The 23,004-nt window shown below is 47.8% G+C and overlaps 1 protein-coding gene across 3 annotated transcripts in view; it reads right to left on the bottom strand.

The window, feature by feature from the left end:
- Positions 1-23,004, bottom strand: part of LOC147097865 (annexin A4-like) — a 63,483-nt gene that overhangs the window by 11,774 nt on the left and 28,705 nt on the right. For all 3 annotated transcript variants that reach the window (XM_085970902.1, XM_085970900.1, XM_085970901.1), the window contains 7 exons: positions 21,761-21,874; positions 14,660-14,750; positions 13,967-14,046; positions 11,266-11,322; positions 8,457-8,550; positions 2,548-2,643; positions 2,406-2,464 (listed from right to left, as the gene is read on the bottom strand). In XM_085970902.1, coding sequence (XP_085827028.1) covers positions 2,406-2,464; positions 2,548-2,643; positions 8,457-8,550; positions 11,266-11,322; positions 13,967-14,046; positions 14,660-14,750; positions 21,761-21,874 — 591 coding nt within the window. The remainder of the gene's footprint in view (positions 1-2,405; positions 2,465-2,547; positions 2,644-8,456; positions 8,551-11,265; positions 11,323-13,966; positions 14,047-14,659; positions 14,751-21,760; positions 21,875-23,004) is intronic.

Raw genomic sequence — 23,004 nt, 5'->3', positions numbered from 1 at the left:
CCTCAGTGCTGCCCCTCCCGACAGCGAGGCGCTCCCTCAGTACTGCCCCTCCGACAGTGCGGCGCTCCCTCAGTACTGCCCCTCCCGACAGTGCGGCGCTCCCTCAGTACTGCCCCTCCGACAGTGAGGCGCTCCCTCAGTACCGCCCCTCCGACACTGCCTCAGTACTGCCCCTCAGACAGTGCGGCGCTCCCTCAGTACTGCTCCTCCGACAGTGCGGCGCTCCCTCAGTACTGCCCCTCCGACAGTGCAGCACTCCCTCAGTACTGCCCTGGGAGTGTCGGCCTGGATTTTGTGTGCAAGTCTCTGGAGTGGGACTTAAACTCACAACCTTTTGATTCAGAGGAGTGTGCGCACGTGACATAGGAAATGGGCATTATACTCTGGTACTTACACACAGTACAATGACTGTATCTAGCAAATATCACCAAGTTAGAAACTGCGTTGGAAGCTCTGTGCTGCAACATTTAAATCAAAGTCACTCCTCAAACTCAAATCACAGGCACCTGGGCATGGAGGCTTTAATAATTCGGACACTGAAAAATATTCTCAGCAGCAAAGTTCAGCAATACGCCGATACACTTGCCTCAATCGATCCAGGGCTGAACGGACAGTTCAGGCGAGGTCACATGAAATTGTTGCTCAAGGCAGAAGCAGCTATTACTTATTTTCGCTGAGCAGCACCAGCTTGGCTATTTTTTTGCTTCCAATTCTTCATGCGGAGAAATGAAATCAGCAGAATCTCTGCAAGCGGCAGAGTTTCAGGGTAAAGCACGTCACCCGGTCAGCTTTGTCGGAGCAGAGTTTAGAACTTCCACAGATCAGATCACCTTTCCACTCAAATCTCATTACACAGAACTCCTGATCCGGGGACAGCACTTACAACGCGCGATCTTGATACAAGCAGAAGATTTGGAAGTTTTCATTGCTGGCTCACTGAATACGTGCAACTAAAAAAAACTAAGCAGGCGCCACACTGACAACTCAGAAAAGATAGTGCTCGCTAGATCTTAAGTGATTTGCATTCGGTTGGAGGGCAGCTATTTCCTGTAAGTTGAAAAAAAAAACACCTACAGGAAACTCTTTATCCGGCACCGACATGGTGCCGGTTTATCAAAAGTCCGGATTATAGAGAGGTATAGTAAAAGGTACGAGAGCCCCATACACAGCAACATATCCAGGCTTCCCTGTTGCTTAGCAACAGGTGCAGGAACTCCGGCCACAAGATCCAGGAACTGCCACTAATATGAAGTAAAACTTACCTGAACCTACTCCTGAATTTTGCCGGTTAACAGATTTCCGGTTATTTAGGTGCTGGTAAATCGAGAGTTTCCTGTACCAGCTTGTACAAATCCTGATCAAACGTGACAAACTACACATCATCTTCCGATTAGGCACTTTGCAGTCTTCCGGACTCAATATCGAGTTCAACAATTTCAGATCATAACCTCGGCCCCTATTATATTTTCATATATTTTTTATCCACACTTTTGGTTTGTGCCTTTTCCTTTTTTCTCTCTCCCACATGGCAACTGTCTCTCATTCTGCCAGCACATTTCACACCTAATCTAGAGCCATCCTTTGTCTCTTTACTAGTCCTATTACCATCTCGTCTCGTCTTGAATACCTCTTAATGTCTCTTCACTTCCCTTTTGTTGTTTCATCCCCTCCCCCATTTCCCAGCCCCCAAACTGGCCTTTTAATCTGTTTCATTTCCTGCCTTTTTTCTCAGTCCTGACGAAGGGTTTCGACCTGAAACGTTGACTCTATTTCTCTCTCCACGGGTGTTGCCTGGCCTGCTGAGTTTTTCCAGCGTTTTCTGCTGTTATTTTGACAAACTACTTATGGGCTTGGAAACTGGGACGAGGCCTTGAGAGATTAATTTTTTTTAAAAAGGGGTAAAACCAAATGCCAGCCACAAGCACATTCTCTTGGCTGACCATCTATTCCAGGATCACTGGAGTGCATTGCCCAAAAAAAAGCCATAGGAGTGATTACATAAGAAATAGGAGTCGGCCATTCGGCCCCTCGAGCCTGCTCCGCCATTCAATAAGATCATGGCTGATCTGATCTTGGCCTCAACTCCACTTCCCCGCCTGCTCCCCATAACCCTCGACTCCCTTATCGTTCAAAAATCTGTCGCTCTCCACCTTAAATATATTCAATGACCCAGCCTCCACAGCTCTCTGGAGAAGAGGATTCCAAAGATTCACGACCCTCAGAAGAAATTCCTCCTCATCTCCGTTTTAATTGAGTGCCCCCTTATTCGGAAACTGTGCCCCCTCGTTCTAGATTTCCCCACGAGGGGAAACATCCTCTCAGCATCTACCTTGTCGAGCCCCCTCAGCACCTTGTATGTTTCAATTAACTACACAGTTAAATGGAAAGCAGCATTTGCAGTTTACCTTCATGGACTTGTACAGCCTCTCGGCAAAGTAGGCAGGCTGGTTCTTCATGTTCTTAACTGGAAGAGAGGATCAGAAACCATTACTCAGGAGGAGTACACACGTCGCAAAGGGAAGATAAGGAAGTTAGCAGAGAACTCACCAATTGCCAATAAAGCATTTTCCAGACTGCCAGACATCTCTCCCTTAATGCTGGACTCAATGTCTTTTTTAGCAACCTTCTTGTACTCTTCAAATACTGTTCAGAAAAAAACACATTGGCAGTGAGCTCGAGCGAATGGAAATGTCAGTGTCCGTTATTAAAGCTCGACACCATCCAGGACAAAGCAGCCCGCTTGATTGGCACCCCATCCACCACCTTAAACATTCACTCCCTCCACCACCGGCGTACCGTGGCTGCAGTGTGTACCATCTACAAGATGCACTGCAGCAACTCGCCAAGGCTTCTTCGGCAGCATCTCCCAAACCCGCGATCTCTTCCACCTAGAAGGACAAGGGCAGCAGGCGCATGGGAACACCACCACCTCCAAGTTCCCTTCCAAGTCACAAACCATCCTGACTTAGGAATATATCGCCGATCCTTCATCGTCGCCGAGTCAAAATCCTGGAACTCCCTCCCTAACAGCACTGGGAGCACCTTCACCACACGGACTGCAGCGGTTCAAGGTAGCGGCTCACCACCAACTTCTCAAGGGCAATTAGGGATGGGCAATAAATGCTGGCCTTGCCAGCGACGCCCACATCCCATAACCGAATTTAAAAAATCATACAGCACAGAAGGAGGCCATTCGGCTTCTCCGACTCCGACTCTTCTCTTCCCTTCCTTGGCTTCTCTGTCTCCATTTCTGGTGATCGGCTTTCGACAAACATCCACTACAAGCCACCGACTCCCACAGCTACCTGGACTACACTTCCTCCCACCCCGCTTCCTGTAAGGACTCTATCCCATTCTCCCAGTTTCTCCGTCTCCGCTGCGTCTGTTCAGACGATGCCACCTTCCATACTAGTGCTTCCGACATGTCTTCCTTTTTCCTCAACCGAGGATTCCCCTCTACTGTGGTTGACACGGCCCTTGACCGTGTCTGTTCCATTTCCCGCACTTCTGCTCTCACCCCTTCCCCTCCCTCCCAGAGCCGCGATAGGGTTCCCCTTGTCCTCACCTTTCACCCCACCAGTCTCCACATTCAACGGATCATCCTCCGCCATTTCCGCCACCTCCAACGTGATCCCACCACCAAACGCATCTTCCCCTCACCTCCCGTTTCAGCATTCCGAAGGGACCGCTCCCTCCGCGACACCCTGGTCCACTCCTCAATCACCCCCAACACCACTTCCCCGTCGCCTGGCACCTTCCCGTGCAAGTGCAGGAGATGCAACACCTGCCCTTTTACCTCCTCCTTTCCCACTGTCCAAGGCCCCAAACACCCCTTCCAGGTGAAACAGCGATTTACTTGTACTTCTTGCAATTTAATATACTGTATTCGCTGCTCACGATGCAGTCTCCTCTACATTGGGGAGACCAAACGCAGATTGGGCGACCGCTTTGCGGAACACCTCCGTTCAGTCCGGAAGGGTGACCCTGAGCTTCCGGTCGCCTGTCACTTTAATTCACCGCTTCACTCCCACTCTGATCTCTCTGTCCTCGGCCTATTACATTGTTCCAATGAAGCTCAACGTAAGCTCGAGGAACAGCACCTCATCTTTCGATTGGGCACTTTACAGCCTTCTGGACTCAACATTGAGTTCAACAATTTCAAACTATAACCTCTGCCCCCATTTTTCATGCTGTATGATGTTGCCATTCCCATTTGCAACATTTTATCTTTCCTGCCTCTTACCAAAGTACAGAATGATCCTTCAATTCCTTCCCCCCCCCCACCCCCCCTGTCTCTGCATCTGCTTAATATCGGTTACATCTCTAGCCTTCTCCAGTTCTGATGAAGGGTCCCAGACCTGAAACGTTAACTCTGTTTCTCTCTCCACCGATGCTGCCTGGCCTGCTGAGTTTTTCCAGGGTTTTCTGTTATTACAGATGCAGGGAGCCAGCTTACAAGGCGCCCGTCTCCTGGGATCTCGACTCAGCCAGCACCAGTTGAAAGCTCAAGAGCAAATCCCATTTTACATTGGGCCGGATTTTCCAACCCCCCCACGAGTGTGTGTATATGAGGTGAGCGCGCGCCTGTAGGGACCTCGCAAGTGCCGGTTTCAGGCGTGCAAACGCATGCGCTGAAAACCCAGCACTCGCGATTTGTGAAGAATTCTCTTGGCAGATCATCCGCCTGGCCGGGGAGAAGGGCCTCTGCGGGTGGAGAGTCGCGCTTTTTGCACAACTTACGCCCGCTGAAAGGCCATAGAATTCTTACGCCTGCTTTTACCAGCTAGAGTGTTGAAAAATAGAAAAATTAAATTTGATAACTCATTTATAAATTCAAAATACTCTTCAAAAAAAGTTTATTTTTAGCCCTGTAAAAAACATTGTTTTTTCTCCAAAAAAATTAAATTAAAACTTTTTAATTAAATGGAATTTTAATTGTCATGTTTTATTTAATGTTTGTGTGTTTTTAAATGTGATCCCCATTCATACTTTTGACGATTCTGTCCATACGGAATAGTCAGAAGTACGATGGGGAATTCCCTTCTTCGATTGGTTCCCCATGGCCCACGCGATTCCAGGGGTGCCTGCGAACCGCCTGCGCCCCAGGATACCTGGGCCTCTACGCATTTCCAACAAGAGAGGCCCAGGATCACAAGCCTCGGGATCTACGGAGCCAGCAGGTAGGTTTGTAGATTTGATAGCAAAATACTGCAGATGCTTGAAATCCAAAATAACAGAAAATGCTGGAAAACTCAGCAGGTCAGGCAACATCCGTGGAGAGAAATTTGAGTTGACGTTTTGAAGAAGGGTTTTGACCCGAAACGTCAACTCAAATTTCTCTCCACGGATGTTGCCTGACCTGCTGAGTTTTTCCAGCATTTTCTGTAAGTTTGTAGATTTGTCTCCCCCCGCCCCCCCCCCCCCCCCCCCCCCCGCCGATTGGAGGCACCCGCCCACAGAAAGCCTCTGATCGGAAATTCAAGGCCAATAATCCATCGCGCGCCAGCGAGCGCAGGCCCAGGTCAAGGGCTCGCTACATCAAAGATACGGTCGGTTTGCGCGGAGTTAGCAGTACAGCAAGCAGGGCCGCTGCAAACCCCGCCTCCACAGCTCAAGGTTTGGGAGAGAGAAGGGGGGCGGAAATTGAAGTGAAATAAAATCAGCTGTGGCTCCTGCTCCTGACCGCTTTCCATGGACTCCCTTTGGGAAGTGCTCACATGAATGTTGGGCGAGGACAAATAGCTTACCGACTCTCGGTGTGGGCTTGTATTTAAAGATTACAGAATCTTGTAGAGCAGGAGGCAGCATTCGGCCCATCGCACCTGTGAGAAAGGGCTATCCTCGAAGTCTCATTCCCCGTACCCTTTTTAAACATTTGTCTTTCAATTATTTACCTACTTCCTTTCTAAAAGCCATTATGGATTCTGCTTAGGCCATTGTTTCAGGCACTTCATGTTGTAATAACTCTTCAAGTTCAAAAAAAAAAAATCTATCCTCTCCCTTAGTTCTTTTTAGGGGGAAGTTGGATAAGCACATGAGGGAGAAAGGAATAGAAGGATATGCTGATGGGGTGAGATGAAGAGGGTGGGGTGGGGGGGGGGGGGGGGGGTGGGGGGAGGGAGGCTGGTGGGAGCAGAAACACCGGCACGGACATGTGGGGCCGAATGGCCTGTTTGTGCTAGAAATGCCATGCAATTAAAAAAAAAAATTCGTTCATGGAATGTGGACATCGCCGGCATTTATTGCCCATCCCTAATTGCCCTGGAGAAGGTGGTGGTGAGCCGCCGCCTTGAACACAACTGAGTGTCTCGCTCGGTCACTTCAGAGGACGGTTCACAGTCAACCGCATCGCTGCGGGTCTGGAGTCACATATCGGCCAGACCGGGTAAGGACGGCAGATTTCCTTCCCTAAAAAAGGACATTAGTGAACCAAATGGGTTTTACGACAATCCGGTAAGTTTCACGGTTACCATTACTGATACTGGCTTTTTATTCCAGTTTTAACTAATTGAATTTAAATTCCCCAGCTGCCGTGGTGGGATTTGAACTCACGTCTCCTGATCATTAGTCCGGGCCTCTGGATTACTAGCCCAGTGACATAACCACTGTGCTACCGTTCCGGGAAGGATGAGCCATACCCTGGTGTCAACAGCTGCTCACTGATTGGAAATTAAAGGCGAGAAACGGAAGGAGGTTTCCACTTCCACAAGGAGAACACGGTGCAGAGAATTTTCCTCTTCCTTTTACCTACAACCACCCCCCATCTACGATTTCAGGAAGAATTATTCAGTATCTTCCGGTCTTGTTTCGGGGCCTTCAGCAGAAGGGGAGGGGAAAGTAACTTGCACAACGAGATTAGAGTGCCTGTGCAGAGAGAGAAACTGAACAGGTGCACAGCGAAAGATCTCAAATCAACATTACCAGCTGCCGAGACCTACCTCGTGCATGTGCGGATTAGAGCATCAGCTCTCACCAGTTTAAATCATTGCTCCATTGGGCAATGAGGACCATGCACTCCCATGGAATAGTATCAATTCACTTAGTTACTTTGAAATGTACTATGAAGGAGACTCCCTTCCATCCCCAGGCACTACCTGTGCATTTTATTTTATTTATTTATTTATTTATTTTTTTAAATATAAAACACAATTACACATCATTATGTTAAAAATAATTTGCAGGCCAGACTCTGGCTGCCTTGAGGCATCAGATGCAGAGTAAGCAGAGGTAAATGATCTGAAGTTGGCAGATTGCCTTGCTTCGTACCATCTTGTATCGAACCCTGCCTGCTCTCTGCTTCCTTCAGAATTCCACCTGGATTTGGCATTCCCTCCCCCGCCAATCATCTGGGCCAGAGAGAAGCACAGAGTGCAGTAAAAGGTTTATATTGGAAATGGGGAGGGAGGGGGGGGCACTATCCAAAGTTTTAGATTTCCAATCAACTTCAATAAAAACCCAGAGAGAACATTTCCACTTGGAAAGCGAGCACTCTGGGCGGTGAGGCAGACGGCTTTCCAAGGGGCTCTGTGGATCATTTCTTCATCCCTAACAAAAAAGGGTAATGCAACTGTGCTGGCGACTTCTGAGAACAGGAAGGAAGGAAGACGAGAGTCAAGGCAACGGAGTGAACATTAAAAGCTGCACTGGCTGGAAGAAAACAATGTGCCTGGACAGAACCAATTGGAACTCATTTCAATTGAAGGCAGAGAGGCCGGTCTGGACTCCGAGATGTCTTTTCAATTGACAATAAAATGGCACCAAGCAAAGAAACAACTCACATTTCTACAGCACGTTTCACAACCTCAATGTCCCAAAGCGCTTTACAGCCAATGAAGTACTTTTGAATGTTGGAACGTAGGAAACGCAGCAGCCAATTGGCGGACAGCCAACTTCCACAAACAGCATTAAGATAGTGACCAGATCTTCCGTTTTCAGTAATGTTGATTGAGGGATAAATATTGGCCCAGGACACAGGAGAACTCGCCTGCTACACTTCAAAATAGTGACTTTGGCATCCACCCGAGTGGGCAGATAGGGCCTCGGTTTAACAGCTCATTCGAAAGACGTCACCTCCGACAGTGCAGCGCTCCCTCAGTACTGCCCCTCCAACAGTGCGGCGTTCCCTCAGTACTGCCCCTCCGTGCGGCGCTCCCTCAGTACTGACCCGCCGACAGTGCGGCACTCCCTCAGTCCTGCCCCTCCGACAGTGTGGCTCTCCCTCAGCACTGCACTGTGAGTGTCAGCCTGGATTATATGCACAAGTCTCTGGAGTGGGACTTGAACCCTCAACCTTCTGACTCGGGCAAGTCAGTCATTCAAGACTGGAGAGTTAGATAAACAATTTTTTAAAAGTTTAGCAAAATGTTGTTGACAAAACACCCAAACACATCTTGGGGCAGAATGGAAACGGTTTGCCACCTGGCAGAATTCAATGCTTGAACCAGCAAAAGCCTCACCTCTTCGCAAATGGGTCCGGTTCCTGATACAGAGGATGCTCAGGAATGCAACTTCATCCGTCCCCCATTGCTTCTCGCCAGCCTCGTACAGCGCCTGGTTTAGAACAAAACAAAAGGAAGACAGAACAAGATGTAGTGAGAGACTTTTGGGAATCGACATTCCTGCAGGCAAGTCACCCACACCCCCATGGAAGACGGCGACAGAATCTCGTCACGAAAGCCAGCGTGGAGAAGTCGGGAAGCAATGGAGTTAAGCACACATTTGTGAAACTGGCTTCACACATGGACATCACACCAAAGGCCCCTTTATTCAGAAAGCTGAATAGATCACAACGTGGCTAAGCTGTGACCTCAGCCTGTAGTAGGAGAATTTAAAAAAAAACTTTCTAATGCCAGAACGGATTTAATGAAAGTCCATTGAAGTTTCTATGATGTGAGAAGCATGTCTAAATTGACAAAGAATGAAGCACTGCCTTCGATCATGTTGTGGTCTCTCACAAGTGGGGAAAAGACCAGCACCCATGTATTGGGTGGGCACCTGCGGGCAGGCCCCTTTGGATGTCAAAACTCTCAGCTGCAGACATTGCCAGTGTTGCCAACACCTGCAAATCCATCAATGATTTATTGTTTTTGTATTATTCTTTCAATGCCGGGGTTTTTTTTTTTTTTTTGGAGGGGGTGGGGGTGGGAAACAGAGTAAGCAATGAACGGTGTGCAGTGAATTAGAGCAAAATAAAAATAAAAAAGACATTAAAATGAACTTGTGCTGCCAACACGCCCAAGGCTGCTTTGAGCTTAATGCAAGGCCACAGGACAGCACATTCTGTGCTGAACCAGAACTAGGAGGAGTCTTTGGAAAGCGACATGAAGGTTGTGAAGAGAAACATCAAAATACATTTTCATGCCGTGCAATATTAAAGGCAAACATTGCCAGGGCAAGAGACTCAAGGTGTTCGGCGCCTTCCCGGATGCTTCTCTTCCACTTTGTGCAGTCTTGGGCCAGGGATTCCCAGGTGTTGGTGGGGATGCTACACTTTTTCCAAGGAGGCTTTGAGGGTGTCCTTGAAGCGTTTCCTCTGCCCACCTGGGGCTCTCTTGCCGTGTCAGAGCTCAGAGTACAGCGCCTGTTTTGGGAGTCTCGTATCGGGCATGCGGACAATGTGACCCGTCCATCGGAGCTGATCGAGCGTGGTCAAAGCTTCGATGCTGGGGATACAGTCACGCTGGATGACAGGCTGCCAGCAGATTGCAAAGAGGCATAGCTGGAACAATTTAATTTCACATTGTTTTGGGGCTGGGCTGAGAGCTGCATCAGTTTTTTGTTGTGATCAGAAAACTCCAAAGAGGGGATTTGTGGGGGGAGGAAGATCAGTCAAAAAGGTGAACATTGCAGTCCTCCATCGTCACACGATGTTGCTACAAGGTCTAATTTTCAGTGACTCTCGGCAGTTTTTTCTCCACTGGATATATCCTGACCTAACGAAAAAGGTGCACCGTGTTGTGTGCGTGTGTTCGCAGACTGAAGAAAGGATGCAGTTTGCCCATTTATTCCTCCTTACACAACCTCTACCAGGTTACACAGAACAAGAGCGATGGAAAGATTGGCAGCACTAATTCATGCGATGAAACCAGGGCCAGAAAAGGAACCTGCTAATCCTGCAGTCATACCACACACCTCCCCCCGCCCCCGATGCCCAGCCTCATCAATTTTACACAGTCTCGATTGATCTCCTGACTCTTGCCTGGTTGCTAAATATACATTGAACAGCTGTTTCCAGCAGCCCAGGGAGCAGAGGAGTGTGAACAGCTCATACAGTCCATACACTGACTGAACGTGGAGCCAGGAAGGATCACATCAAGTGACCGGAGTAACAGAAAGGAGGGCGACATGGGGGGGGGGGGGGGGGCAGGCTAAAATGTCCCATCTTTACTGGAAGAAACTTAACTCTACACTCAGCTACTTTTGCTAAAAGTTGCAAAACTAGGAGGGAGAGATGGAAACAGCGAGAGAAAGATATTTCGATAGCAAAATACTGCAGATGTTGGAAATCCGAAATAACAACAGAAAATGCTGGAACAACTCAGCAGGTCAGGCAACATCTGTGGACAGAAATTTGAGTTGACCCTTCTTCAAAACTGGAAAGAAAAGATAGATCGGAGGCAGGGCTGCGATCGGACAAAAGAATAAAAGAAACAAAAGAAGTAAAAAAGCGACAATAAAAGGTGTTAGAAGCTAGACGAGATGGTAATAGGCTTAGACGAGATGGTAATAGGCTGAGATTGGGTGTAAAGTGTACTGGCAGGGCAAGGGATAGCTGCCAGGTGTGAGAGCGAAACAAAAGGAAAGATATTTCTATTGGCTTCATAAAAACAAGGGTCAAAGTAATGAGTTAAGGGGATCTGGTCTGAGCACAACTGAGAGCTTCTGCCTTATGAACATTGTGCCGCTTAATAGAATAAATAAATAGCAGGAAATTGCATCATTTTACACGCAGATCTCTGAAAATCTAAAGGCGAGTCCTGGATACAACAACTTAAACATTTATAGAACGCGTTTAATGTAGTAAAACATCTCAAGGCGCTCACCAAGAGGGAGATCAGTTAAAGACACCGAGCCACAGGAGGAGATATCAGGACAGGTGGCCAAAAGCTTGATCAAAGAGGTAAGTTTTAAGGAACATCAAAAAAGGAGAGAGAGAGAGAGAGAGAGGTTTAGAAAGGGAATTCCAGAGCTTAGGGCCTATTTTCATTCCAATGGACTAAATTCCTCCTTAACTTCTGCTTTGAGAGGAGCAATGCCGCTACCAACCTGTGCATCCTTCTTGGCTTGTTCCTCATCTACATGATTTCCTTCATCTCTATTTCCCTGAAAATAAGCAAACATTATATATTTTGAGTGCACAAGGTCAGTAAAATGGGGAAGGACCCAAAAGAGGCATTGGATCATTTCCTTCTCTCTGTTCACACTTAACTTGGTGACTAAAGCAGCCAACCCTACTGGCCCTGACCACACGCTAACCCCAGCTCAGCCTGCTGTGCGGGTTTGCAATGAGCTAAAGCCGGTGAGAGACCAGCTCGTTGCTCTGCACTTACTCATGTGGAACTGCACGTAACAGCTGCAGTGGTGATGGTCGGGTCAAGCAAGAGGAAGCCACGGTCACACCGCAGAGGGCTCTGGTCAGACTGTGCCTGCAGTACCGAGTCCAGTTCCGGGGGCCGAGAAACAAGGGAGATACTTGAGCACTTGAGGCACCTCAAGTCTTAGTAGTAGTTTGAGTTATGAGGACATACTGGAGAAGCTTAAGCTGGATTGGCCACCTTAAACATCCACTCCCTCCACCACTGGCACACCGTGGCTGCAGTGTGTACCATCTACAAGATGCACTGCAGCAACTCACCAAGGCCTCTTCGGCAGCACCTCCCAAACCCGCGACCTCTTCCACCTAGAAGGACAAGGGCAGCAGGCGCATGGGAACACCACCACCTCCAGCCTGACTTGGAAATATATCAGCCGATCCTTCATCGTCGCTGGGTCAAAATCCTAGAACTCCCTCCCTAACGGCACTGTGGGAGCACCTTCACCACACGGACCGCAGCGGTTGAAGGCGGCTCACCACCACCTTCTCAAGGGCAATTAGGGATGGGCAATAAATACCTTGCCAGGGACGCCCACATCCCAGGAACGAATGAAAAGTCACCATATTGTAATACTGTACAGGGTGTAAAACCAGCCTTCCACCCAATCTTGTAGGTATCCCGCCCAGCGATTAAGGTTAAAATTGCCTCAGAGAAGTCAAAGAGATGATCTGATATATAGGATTGCATAGGATATGGAAACAGTAAATCTGGAAAACTCAGTAGATTGCAGGAGTAGGGCGAAGGGAGTCAATTCCAAACTAGTTAAAAAAAGGACACTTTTGGACCTACTTCAAAGATTGCATTCCCAGCGCAGAGCAGATGACAAACCCTGGGATCATTTGAAGAAAGACTTGGGGGGAGAAATTCAGTATGGCCCCATTTGGGGCGCAATTATCGACCAGGCGCAAAGATTAGCGCCTGGCGCTAATTATCGCCTCCGACTGCAAACTTGGCTTTTATCGCCCCTGGAGGTGATTGGAGCGCTAAATCAGGCGCTACACACCTGTCTTAAGGCACAAAGGCCGAGGAGTGAGGTGCTACCTCAGAGCACTGGCGAAGCTCATGTGATGTCAGTCAGCAACGGAACACAGACACACTGGCGCCGGCCAGTTCTTAAAGGGGAGTTCTAATGAATGGTCATCGACCTGAAACGTTAACTCTGTTTCTCTCTTCACAGATGCTGCTTGACCTGCTGAGTTTCTCCAGCATTTTCTGTTTTTATCTTAAAGGGGAGGGTTTATCTTGGTCTCCATCTACATCCTGTTCATTGCAGCCTTGAATCTCGGCCTGGAGAGACCTGTACATCAAATCTGCTGGAAAGAACAATGGAGAGACCCAGGGTAAGAGCTCAGAGTGCAGCCCCCACAGTCTCTTCTAAATAGATACAAGGGCAAATCAAAATGAACCTGCAAAGTGCTGCTCAGTACCCACAACTCCTTCACACAGCGTTGAATCTCTCCAGAAGTCTCTCTCTCTCTCTCTCTCTCTCTCCGAATGCGTGGTGCAAAAATGTCACCGACAAAAAAAGGCAGGAAGCGGTCGCCTTTAAATAGCGTTCCCCCAGTCCCTCTCTGACTGCAAAACGCTCCCCTCGACCTGTCGTTGCTAGCGGCAGGCGGTAAGGCAGGGGGCGCCACTCAATATCCGGTCCGGGGCGCTGCGCACTCGACTGACGTCACGATCTGCCGGCGCAGGAGATCGTGGCGGTAGTGTTTAGCGCCGCCGCAAAATGTCTAGTTAATTTTGTGTGTGAGGCGCAGATATCGCCGCGCCCGGGCACTAGTTGGTTTGCGCCCTAAGGCGCTAATGGGCGGCGCTACCAACTGAATCTTTTCCCCCTTGGAATCTGCAGTGGAGGGGGGGGGGGGGGGGGCAACTAAGGTGGGCCAAATGGCAACTCTCATCCATACCTTGGTGATTCAATCTCTCAAATCAATCAATGTTCCCTCCAAGTTGCGCAATGATCTACAAGATCCCGCGCTGGACGCTCACAAGCTTTTCCATTGGATGTACCGCACCCGAGCAGAAATTTAAAAGGGACCGCGCATCGACAAGCAGGCCGCGCACAAAGCGCAGCTCAGGAGGGAACATTGCTCTCCATGTCAAAGTAAAGAGTCAATCATGGAGTAGACTGGTTTAAATTCTATTGAAAACGCCAGTTTGTTTGCCACGTCGATGTTGACACTGGATTTCCTGAATGTTGATTCCGAGCGGATAGCAAGAATAGGAAGTTCCCATGTTCCAGCAGGGATCCCTGCTGGCAGAGGTCGCAGGTCGGAGACAAGACCAAGGTCGCGGCCCCGACTGTCCGATCCCCATGTGCCTGGCGCCCCGACGGGAGTGCGGGATAGGCCCCGCCGCCTGTTCCTTACCGTGGACAGGGACACCAGCACTCTCTGGAACATATGGGACGTGTCGCTGGAGAGGTCATCCTCAAGACTGTTGCCAAACTCTGAAAAAGGAAAAAAGAAAGTTTCTGATTATGGGCTAAGCAGAGGGAATGTAGAAAGGCACAACATTGCAGTTCCCCTCGTCAGAAATAGCCACATCGGACAAGCATGGCCATGTGGAGACAGAAGCAACACGCCAACACCTCCATTTTAAAATCCTTACCCTGGTGTTCAAATCCTTCCATGGCCTCACACCCTCCTTTACTCTGCAACCTCCGCCAGCCCTCAGAGACCTCGGCATTCCTCTAACTCTAGCCTCTTGTCCTTCCCCTAGCATTGGCGACCGTGTCTTCAGCCGCCCGGGCCCTAATCCTCAGTCTTCTAATTCTTTGACCAAAGCTTTTGGTCACCTGCCCCAGCATCAGTCCTTTGGCTCGGTGTCAATTTGTGGGATTACACCCCGTGAAGCGCCTTGCGACATTTTACTAGGTTAAAAGGCACCGAGTAAATGCAAGTTGTTGGATGATAAATCAGAATTGCCCAAACTCCATCGCAGAAAGTCCGCGCAAGTTACAGCTCACTCAGCCAACTGTATGGTTTGGAGGGGGGGGGAAAGGAGTTAATGCTGCCCATCAGGAGCACTTCGACAATTGGGAAAAAAAGAAAAAATAGTACCTTTCTTGTAAGTGGCAACAATCTGCTGGATTTCTCGATTATTCCGCGAAGCCAAAATTTCAATTAAACAACCTTCATCAGTACCGGCACCCTGTGGGCAAACATAGTTAGTCACACCTTCCTTTTAGATTTCATAGCAACACATCACATTTATGATGGATTAACTGTTACCCTGCAGATTAAAAAAAACTCCTGACAGCACAGCAACTAGATCAAGAGAGTGAATTAAAATTACTTAATGCAGCCAATTAAAGCTTCTCCATCCCACAAAATGTGTGTGGCTGGTTAAAACAAAGCGCTTAATTTTTGACAAAAGTGTTCCGTTAAATTGGCACGTCCAACAGGCTGAAAATTGTTAGCGAGATAGTGTCTTGTGTTAAAGCCCGTCGTACAAGGAATCACTTTGGAGAGTACAGTGACCGCTATTGAGGCAAAGGCGGCAGCCATTTCATACCAGCAACATCCAGACAGCAACAAGCAATGACGTGAAGGACAGGCTAATCAATTTCTCTCTTGTAGTGACGACATTGGTCAAGGAGAGAAATGTTGGCCAGAACTGGATTCAGAAAAAAAAAACACCCCAAAGAGTTGTTGAGGTGGTGGATCTCACTTCCAGGGTTTGTGGTCAAGCTAGAAACTGGTGTAATCTAATTTTGAATATTGACATTAGAAAAAACAGCGGATAAAGGGAAAACAATAGGATGAAGGGACATGATAACAGGGCGGGTAAATGTGATTTGGTCTTTTTCCCTGACGAGGGGGGTAAAGGCTGACACAGACTTGTAGGGCCAAGTGGCCTGTTCCCGTGTTGTAACTCTCATGTGTCCTATCTCGAAATAGCCTGTTCCTATGAAGATGGGTGAACTGATTACATGCAACATGTCACAAGAGTCCACAAATGACTAATCATGATGGGTCATTCTTCAAACCACACCACAAGATATTGAAAGTTCCCCAACAGGCAGAAAGTACCCTCAGTTTAACATCTGATCCCAGATGATGCTTGCTCAATGGTATAGTTGGGCCCTTTGGAGATTACGAAAAGTGAAAAACAAATTTGCGTCTTTCAAGAGTTACATTTTTTCCTTTCTATAAACCGCTTTTTAATCTTCAAATATTGATTTGACTGTGTTTGAATATTTCGTTGAACTAAAGTTCAATGTGCCTTGTGTCATTTGCATGCCAGCAATGCTTAACCAGCGACGCTCGTACCTAGCTTCGAGCTGGAGGGAGACGGGCACCAAAGTGGAGATGTTGGTCATGTGTAAACAGTGACTTGGGGAAAAATCAATCTGGTGTGTGTGTTTTTTTTTAAAAAAAAGCCTTGAAACACAAGGTCTTTTCAGCAAACACAATGAACGTAGGGACTAGAAGATACAAGTACCAATTTCACAAGCTTTGAATGAGATCACAAAGAACCTAGTCTCCCTGCAGATTGGTCACCGTGTGAAGCAAACTCCCACAGAAGGGAATTGATTCAGGGTCAACTGGCACCTTCAATAAGGTAGCTGGATCGATCAACTTTTGAGAAGGACGATTAAGCGTGCAAGAGAGAGAGAGATTAATATTACTTGCTTATTTTTTTTCCAGGGGAGGTTGGGGGGAAGGAACAATGCTCCTTTAGTTAGGATCAAGAGTTGGGAGCGATTGCGGGGGTTAGCGGGTAGTCCATTAAAACAGTCATATACAGATTCTGGATGGAGTTGGTTTCATCGGCTGAATAGCTGAAGTCCCTTCAGACTCCACATTCTTATTCTTGAAAGACTAAGTGGAATTAATATCAAAAATCACCAATTACAAAATGAATAATCAAAGCCATTGTTCTGTACATGAGAAGTGCATCCAGGAGAATCACAGGTGACTCAACAACAGCACTTAGTCAAGATTCTCTTCCATTGGAACACTAGCCATTGGTAGCACTCTCGCCTCCGAGTCAGAAGGTTGTGGGTTCAAGTCCCACTCCAGAGACTGGAGCACAGAAATTCAGGCTGACACTCCCAGTGCAGTACTGAGGGAGCGCTGCACTGTCGGAGGGGCCATCTTTCGGATGAGACTTTAAACTGAGGCCCCCTTCTGCTCTCAGGTGGGCATACAAGATTCCCTGGCACTGTTTCGAAGAAGAGCAGGGGAGTTATCCCCGGTGACCTGGGGCCAATATTTATCCCTCAACCAACATTACGAAAATAGACCATCAGGTCATTTATCACATCGCTGTTTGTGGGAGCTTGCTGTGCGCAATTTGGCTGCCGTGTTTCCTACATCACAACAGTGACGACACTGTCTTGGGTGTTAAACACTTTGGAACGTCCGGAGGTCGTGAAATGCAAGTCTTGCATTTAATTCCGCAGAACCTCAAATGTGTTTTTTTTTTTAAAAAGACGTTTAGGGTTACAATCAATGCAAAGAACACTACAGTGTCCCCACTGGATCTCGACAATTGCCCTTCACTTCTCAGCATGTTGAAATAGACGCAAGAAAAAAAAAACGCGTTTATACCAAGTCTTTCATAACTTCAGGACACCCCAAAGCCCTTCAGCACCAAAGGATGACTTTTAAAGTGTCGTCATGATGATGCAAGGAAATGCAGCAGCCAATATGCGCACAGCAAGGTGACAAATAATCAGATAATCTGCTTTACTGATGGTGGTTGAGGGATAAATGTTGGCCAAGACACGGAGGTCCCCTGCTCTTCTTCGAAATAGAAGAATGAGAGGTGATCTCATTGAAACTTATAAAATTCTAACAGGACTAGACAGACTCGATGCAGGAAGGATGTTCCCGATGGCCGGGGAGTCCAGAACCAGGGGTCACAGTCTAAGGATAAGGGGTAGGCCATTTAGGACAGAGATGAGGAGGAATTTCTTCACCCAGAGAGTGGTGAACCTGTGGAATTCTCTACCACAGAAGGCAGTAGAGGCCAATTCATTAAATATATTCAAGAAGGAGCGAGATATATTTCTTAAGGCTAAAGGGATCAAGGGATATGGGGAGAAAGCAGGGACAGGGTACTGAATTTGGATGATCAGCCATGATCTCATTAAATGGCAGAGCAGGCTCGAGGGGCCAAATGCCCAACTTCTGCTCCTATCTTCTATGTTTCTATGTATCTATAGTGCCATAGGATCTTTTACATCCACCTGAGAGAGAGCGGACGGGGCCTCGGTTGAACGTCTCATCCGAAAGACGGCACCTCAGAATGCCGTGCTCCCTCCGTACCACCCCTCCGTCAGTGCGGCGCTCCCTCAGTACTGCTCCTCCGACAGTGCGGCGCTCCCTCAGTACTGCTCCTCCGACAGTGCGGCGCTCCCTCAGTACTGCTCCTCCGACAGTGCGGCCGGCGCTCCCTCAGTACTGCCCCTCCGACAGTGCGGCACTCCCTCAGTACTGCCCCTCCGACAGTGCGGCGCTCCCTCAGTACTGCTCCTCCGACAGTGCGGCGCTCCCTCAATGTTGCACTGGAGTGTCAGCCTGGATTAGGTGCTCAAGTCTGTGGAGTGGAGTGAACCCACAACCTCCTGACTGTGAGGCGTACATGCCAAGGCTTAAAAATGGCTAATTCTCGGTGGGTAACTGCACCACCCGTTGCGGCACAGGGTCAAATAGGTCATAACAGAAAATGCTGGAAACACTCAGCAGGCCGGGCAGCATCCGTGGAGAGAGAAACAGAGTTAACGTTTCAGGTCTGTGACCCTTTGTCAGAACTGGAAAAAGTTGGAGATGCAACAGGATTTAAGCAGGTGCCGAGGCAGGGAAAAGGGGGGTGGGGGATGAAGGGGAGGAAAGAACAAAAGGGAACAAAGTTGAAGAGACAAACAGAAATCCCGTCAGAGAGAAAAGAGCAGAACTTCAAGGTTGGCATTCCTAGAAGAGAAGTGGCAGTGAACCAAACAGAATCAGCGAGATTCGATCCGTGGTGTGCGCGCAGTTAGTGGATCTCAGCTGGTAAAGCAGGAGCAGTGACAACACAACTAACTGCACAGTGACCCCCAGGGAAGATGGCAGGGTCAGTGTTCCGACTCCTGCAGAGGCTGCAGGTTATGGGAAGACAAGAAAAACTGCCGCAGTCAAGACTACCTGCGCACGCTGGACCAGCGCAGGCAGATCAGCCACTAGAATGCAGCATTAAAAGCCAGTCACCGACTATGGTGTTATACCACGGCATGGCTCCACACCTTCTGGCGACAGAGGGAGAAAAATGAAAGAAGATTGTTATAAATCTCATCATGAAGAAACTACTCATGAAATAACACTGGACGGCCAGCTGGTGGCGCCGTCCAAGGAGTATAAATACTCGGGCGTGGGCCCAGCTTGCCCAGGGACATTTTGTAAGACAGGAACGAGTGAAGTACAACTAGACCTCCATGTTCTGAAACAAGTTGATTAAAGCCTTGCTTTATACTCAAACCAAGTGCGTAGTGAGTTTTATTATGTCAAAGATGAAGGCAGAGATTTATAGAGCGGTCTTTATCCCAAATCTATGTTCTTGCCAACAAGCTCAATAACAATACACAAACACACAATCAATCAATCAACCATGGTTGAGAAAGTAGCGCCGTTTAGAGATTCAACTCCGTAGATTGGAAGTGTCAGGAGCAGGAGCCCCATCGCAAAATACACCGACGTAGCAGATGTGCCGCAGTTTCCAGTCACCAAATTGCCGCAAGAGCTCGGTGACCGAATTGGAATTATTCCAATCACCAAACTGACGGGCTAAAGAGGGATTAAACGTACGGAGAATGTAGAAAGCAGCAAAAAGACCTGGATTGCAGGGAAGCGCGAAATCAAAATGCATTGGGCCGCGTGGAGCGGTGGTCTACCTGTGGAGAACAGAAGTGCCTGGTTTCGACAACAGTTCGAGGATTGGAGCAGCAGTAACTGTTGCACGTGGGCTGGATCAAGAGGACTGCAGTAGCTGTTGCTGAGAACTACATCACACCCAATTATTCACATCAGCGAGGGCATGGCAGAAGTGAATCATGGCCATTTCATATCTCTGTACTATGTGGGATACCATCCAAACATGGCCACTATGGCAAAAGTTGCACCAGTCTCAACTGGTCTCGCCATTGTTCTGCCCCTCACCCTTTCCCCATTCACAACTGGTCTCGTCACTGTTCTGCCCTTACACGAAACTGATCTTCATTTCTGGATCACGAAGCAGTTTCAGTCACGTGAATGTTCTGGTTTTGGTGCTCAGTTAGGTGGTGAAGTCGCCCAGTGTAGAGATATGTAATTACCCAGTTTCATTCCTCCATCATGAATCGTGCAAGAGAAATACCAGACGTCAAGTGAATCCAGGAAGCAGCAGCAGCCTGGTCAGGCTCTGAATGTCCAAATACCTGAACAGTCAAGGGCATCAGAAGTCAAGGACTCTGGTTTGCAAACAGTGATTACCTGCTGTTGTATGCAATGATGATTACTTATTTAAGACCCAGATGGCTGCCTAATGACACAGTGTAAACGGTGTACAAACAGCGGGGAAAAGGGAATCAGAGCAGCAGCCAGAGACAGCCAGGGAAAGCAGCCAACCATCATTGTTAATATTTGAATTTTCTTTTGTGCGAGCACATTTTCTAAATGGGACAAATAATGGAGTGGGGCCAAGTCAGTGTCAAATTATCAGCTTTGCTGGAAGGGAAGTCAACAGATTTGCTCACTGTGCAGGAACAGAAGGAAGGACAGAAGGAAGTGGTGAAAAGAACTCAGTGATGAGGTACAAGAAATCCATTATGTAGGACGACCTTTAGCGAGTGTGGACTCTACAATTTTACATCTTTGCACCTTTCAGATTAATATTTTTTCATATTTCACGGCAATAAATCAACACACGTGGCATTACCTACACTTCATGGTAATAATGCCACCACTTTGTAATTACTGGAACAATTTTGGCTGTTGAAAATTCATTTGACAACAAATAAATTGGTTGGGATGAACTCGCACGGCTTCCGGCTGCCCTGCAACCACAGCACATGGAATATAGATCAAAAAGAAAGTCTTCAACACAGCTCCAAGACCTTCATGCACAATAAATTGCTTCAAGGTGGAGGGACTGTGCTGATGTAGGCAGCCACAGCTGCCGTGTTGCACCCAGCAAGATCCCACAGCCAGCGAGATGAGCGACCCATTTAGCGCAGTTGCTTAAGGGAGGACGGTTTGCGGCTTCAAATGGTTGTCCACCTGAAGCTGGAGGACAGGCAGACAAGACCTCGGTTTAATGCCCCATCTCCTCAGTATTGTGTCGGAGCGTCAACTTAGATTACATGCACCAACAGAATCAGACCTTTCTAACCCACGCTCGATTAATTTCAGCAAGCCGTTAATTATTAAGAATATATTGCGAAGGACCAGGACATAACCTTCATTACTTGGCAGAGTCAACAGATCAGCCTGCCAACATGATACAAACCCAACCGCACTGGTAATAATGCATATATTGTCCAGTCACCCATCCCTCCCTCAACTTGGCTCCCAAGGTGTTCAAATATTTATACAGAGCCAGTGTCCACACCAGTTCACCATGACATGGACACTCGCTCCATATAAATATTTGCACACCTTGGGACTCGGAAGGCAAGTTGAGGGAGGGATGGGCGACTGCAGACAAAGGATGCATTATTGCCAGCGAGGTTGGGTTTGTATGTCAGGCGTGGCTCAGTGAGCAGCACTCTCGCCTCAGAGTCAGAAGGTTCAAGTCCCACTCCAGAGACTTGAGCACAATAATCGAGGCTGACACTCCAGTGCGGTACTGAGGGAGCGCCACACTGCTGGAGATGCCGTCTTTCGGATGAGACGTTAAAACCCGTCTGCTCTCTTGGGTGGATGTAAAAGATCCCAGGGCACTATTTCAAAGAAGAGCAGGAGAGTTCTCAAGACAATTGTAGTGACCCCGAATAAACATCACTAAAACAGATGATCCGGTCATCATCACATTGCTATTTGTGGGAGCTTGCTGTGCGCAAATTGGCTGCCACGTTTCCCACATTACAACACAGTGACTACACTTCAAAAAAAGTACTTCATTGGCTGTGAAGGGCTTTGGGATGTCCGGTGTTCATGAAAGGCGCTGTAGAAATGCAAGTCTTTCTTTTTTCCACGTACCTTGATTGCATTCTTCAGTTCACGTGCATCGTACATCACCGGAGTCATCAGCAATCCAAGAACAACCTTTTCAAAGTTCCCAGATATTTCAGACTTCAAGTCACTAATCAGGTCCTGGATCAATATATGGGGGGGTTGGTGAGAAGTGGAGGAAAAAAATCAAATAGACTGTTATCCGTCAACTGACAACACATTAACCCTGAACCCAACCTTGAAGTGAAACATCTAGTTTCCACATATTTTAATCACATCAGTCTCCTCCATCCCTGGACCAAGGGCGGTGGACCTTTTGGTTTTAAAAATGGAAATTCAACAATGGTCAAATCAGAACCATAAACAACGCTGGGTAGTTTTGTTTTGAGATGTTGGTGTGCTTCAGAATACAAAGAGCACCGTGTGGCTGAATGCAACGCACAGCGACAACATTAAGCTACCTAGGGTCAGATCAGGTCCCCACCGAGTTAATTGCCACACACTCACACACCCTAGAGAGCAGTTTTCAAACTTTCCCATGTCAGTGACTTCCCCTGCAAATATCGTCACACTCCCAGGAGCCTCTTCACTAACTACCCAAAGGAAAACACCGTGCCTTCATTATTATGGGAAATATTTAATTGTGTATGGCAACTGAAACCTGTTGGCACGTCAACAAATACAGAAATCTGATAACCTCATGGACCCCGGAGATTCCCTCACAGACCCCCTGGAGGCCAGGGTCCCCAGTTTGAAAATGTTTCTCATATCGCACGGAGTGATGCTGCTATTTCTGACAGCATGCTTCAGCCTCTCTAACAGAGATTACCCAATTACAGGGCGCTCCTTTCTGAAGGCTCACATTCCCTTGGGCCTGGATTGCACTGGTGTCATGCATCTCAATTTGGAACCAAGAGATTAGTCAGGAAAATAGACGAGTCACTTGGAGGACAGTACACAGAGTTCTGGTCTTCATGTTATATATAAAAAAAGAGGCACTGGAGAAGATGCAAACATGATTTACAAAGTTGATACCAGAACTGAGGTTATATTTAATCAGGAAATATTGAACAGGCTGGGGCTCTTTTCTCCAGAAAGGAGGGGGAAGGCGGAGAGATGACCCGATACAGGGCTTTATTACGAGGGCTTCGGTAGGGAGAGGTTACCACTTGTGAGGGAATCCAAAACTAGGGGCCACAAATATAAGATGGTCACGAATAAATCCAATAGGGAATTCAGGAGAAACTTCTTTACCCAGAGAGCGGTGAGAA

The sequence above is a fragment of the Somniosus microcephalus genome, chromosome 30 (assembly GCF_052327205.1).
Source record: "Somniosus microcephalus isolate GS21.2 chromosome 30, FLI_Smic_1.0, whole genome shotgun sequence".
Taxonomy (NCBI): Eukaryota; Metazoa; Chordata; class Chondrichthyes; order Squaliformes; family Somniosidae; genus Somniosus; species Somniosus microcephalus.
Note: the sequence above shows the minus strand (reverse complement) of the source record. Positions and strands in the feature narration are given on the sequence as shown.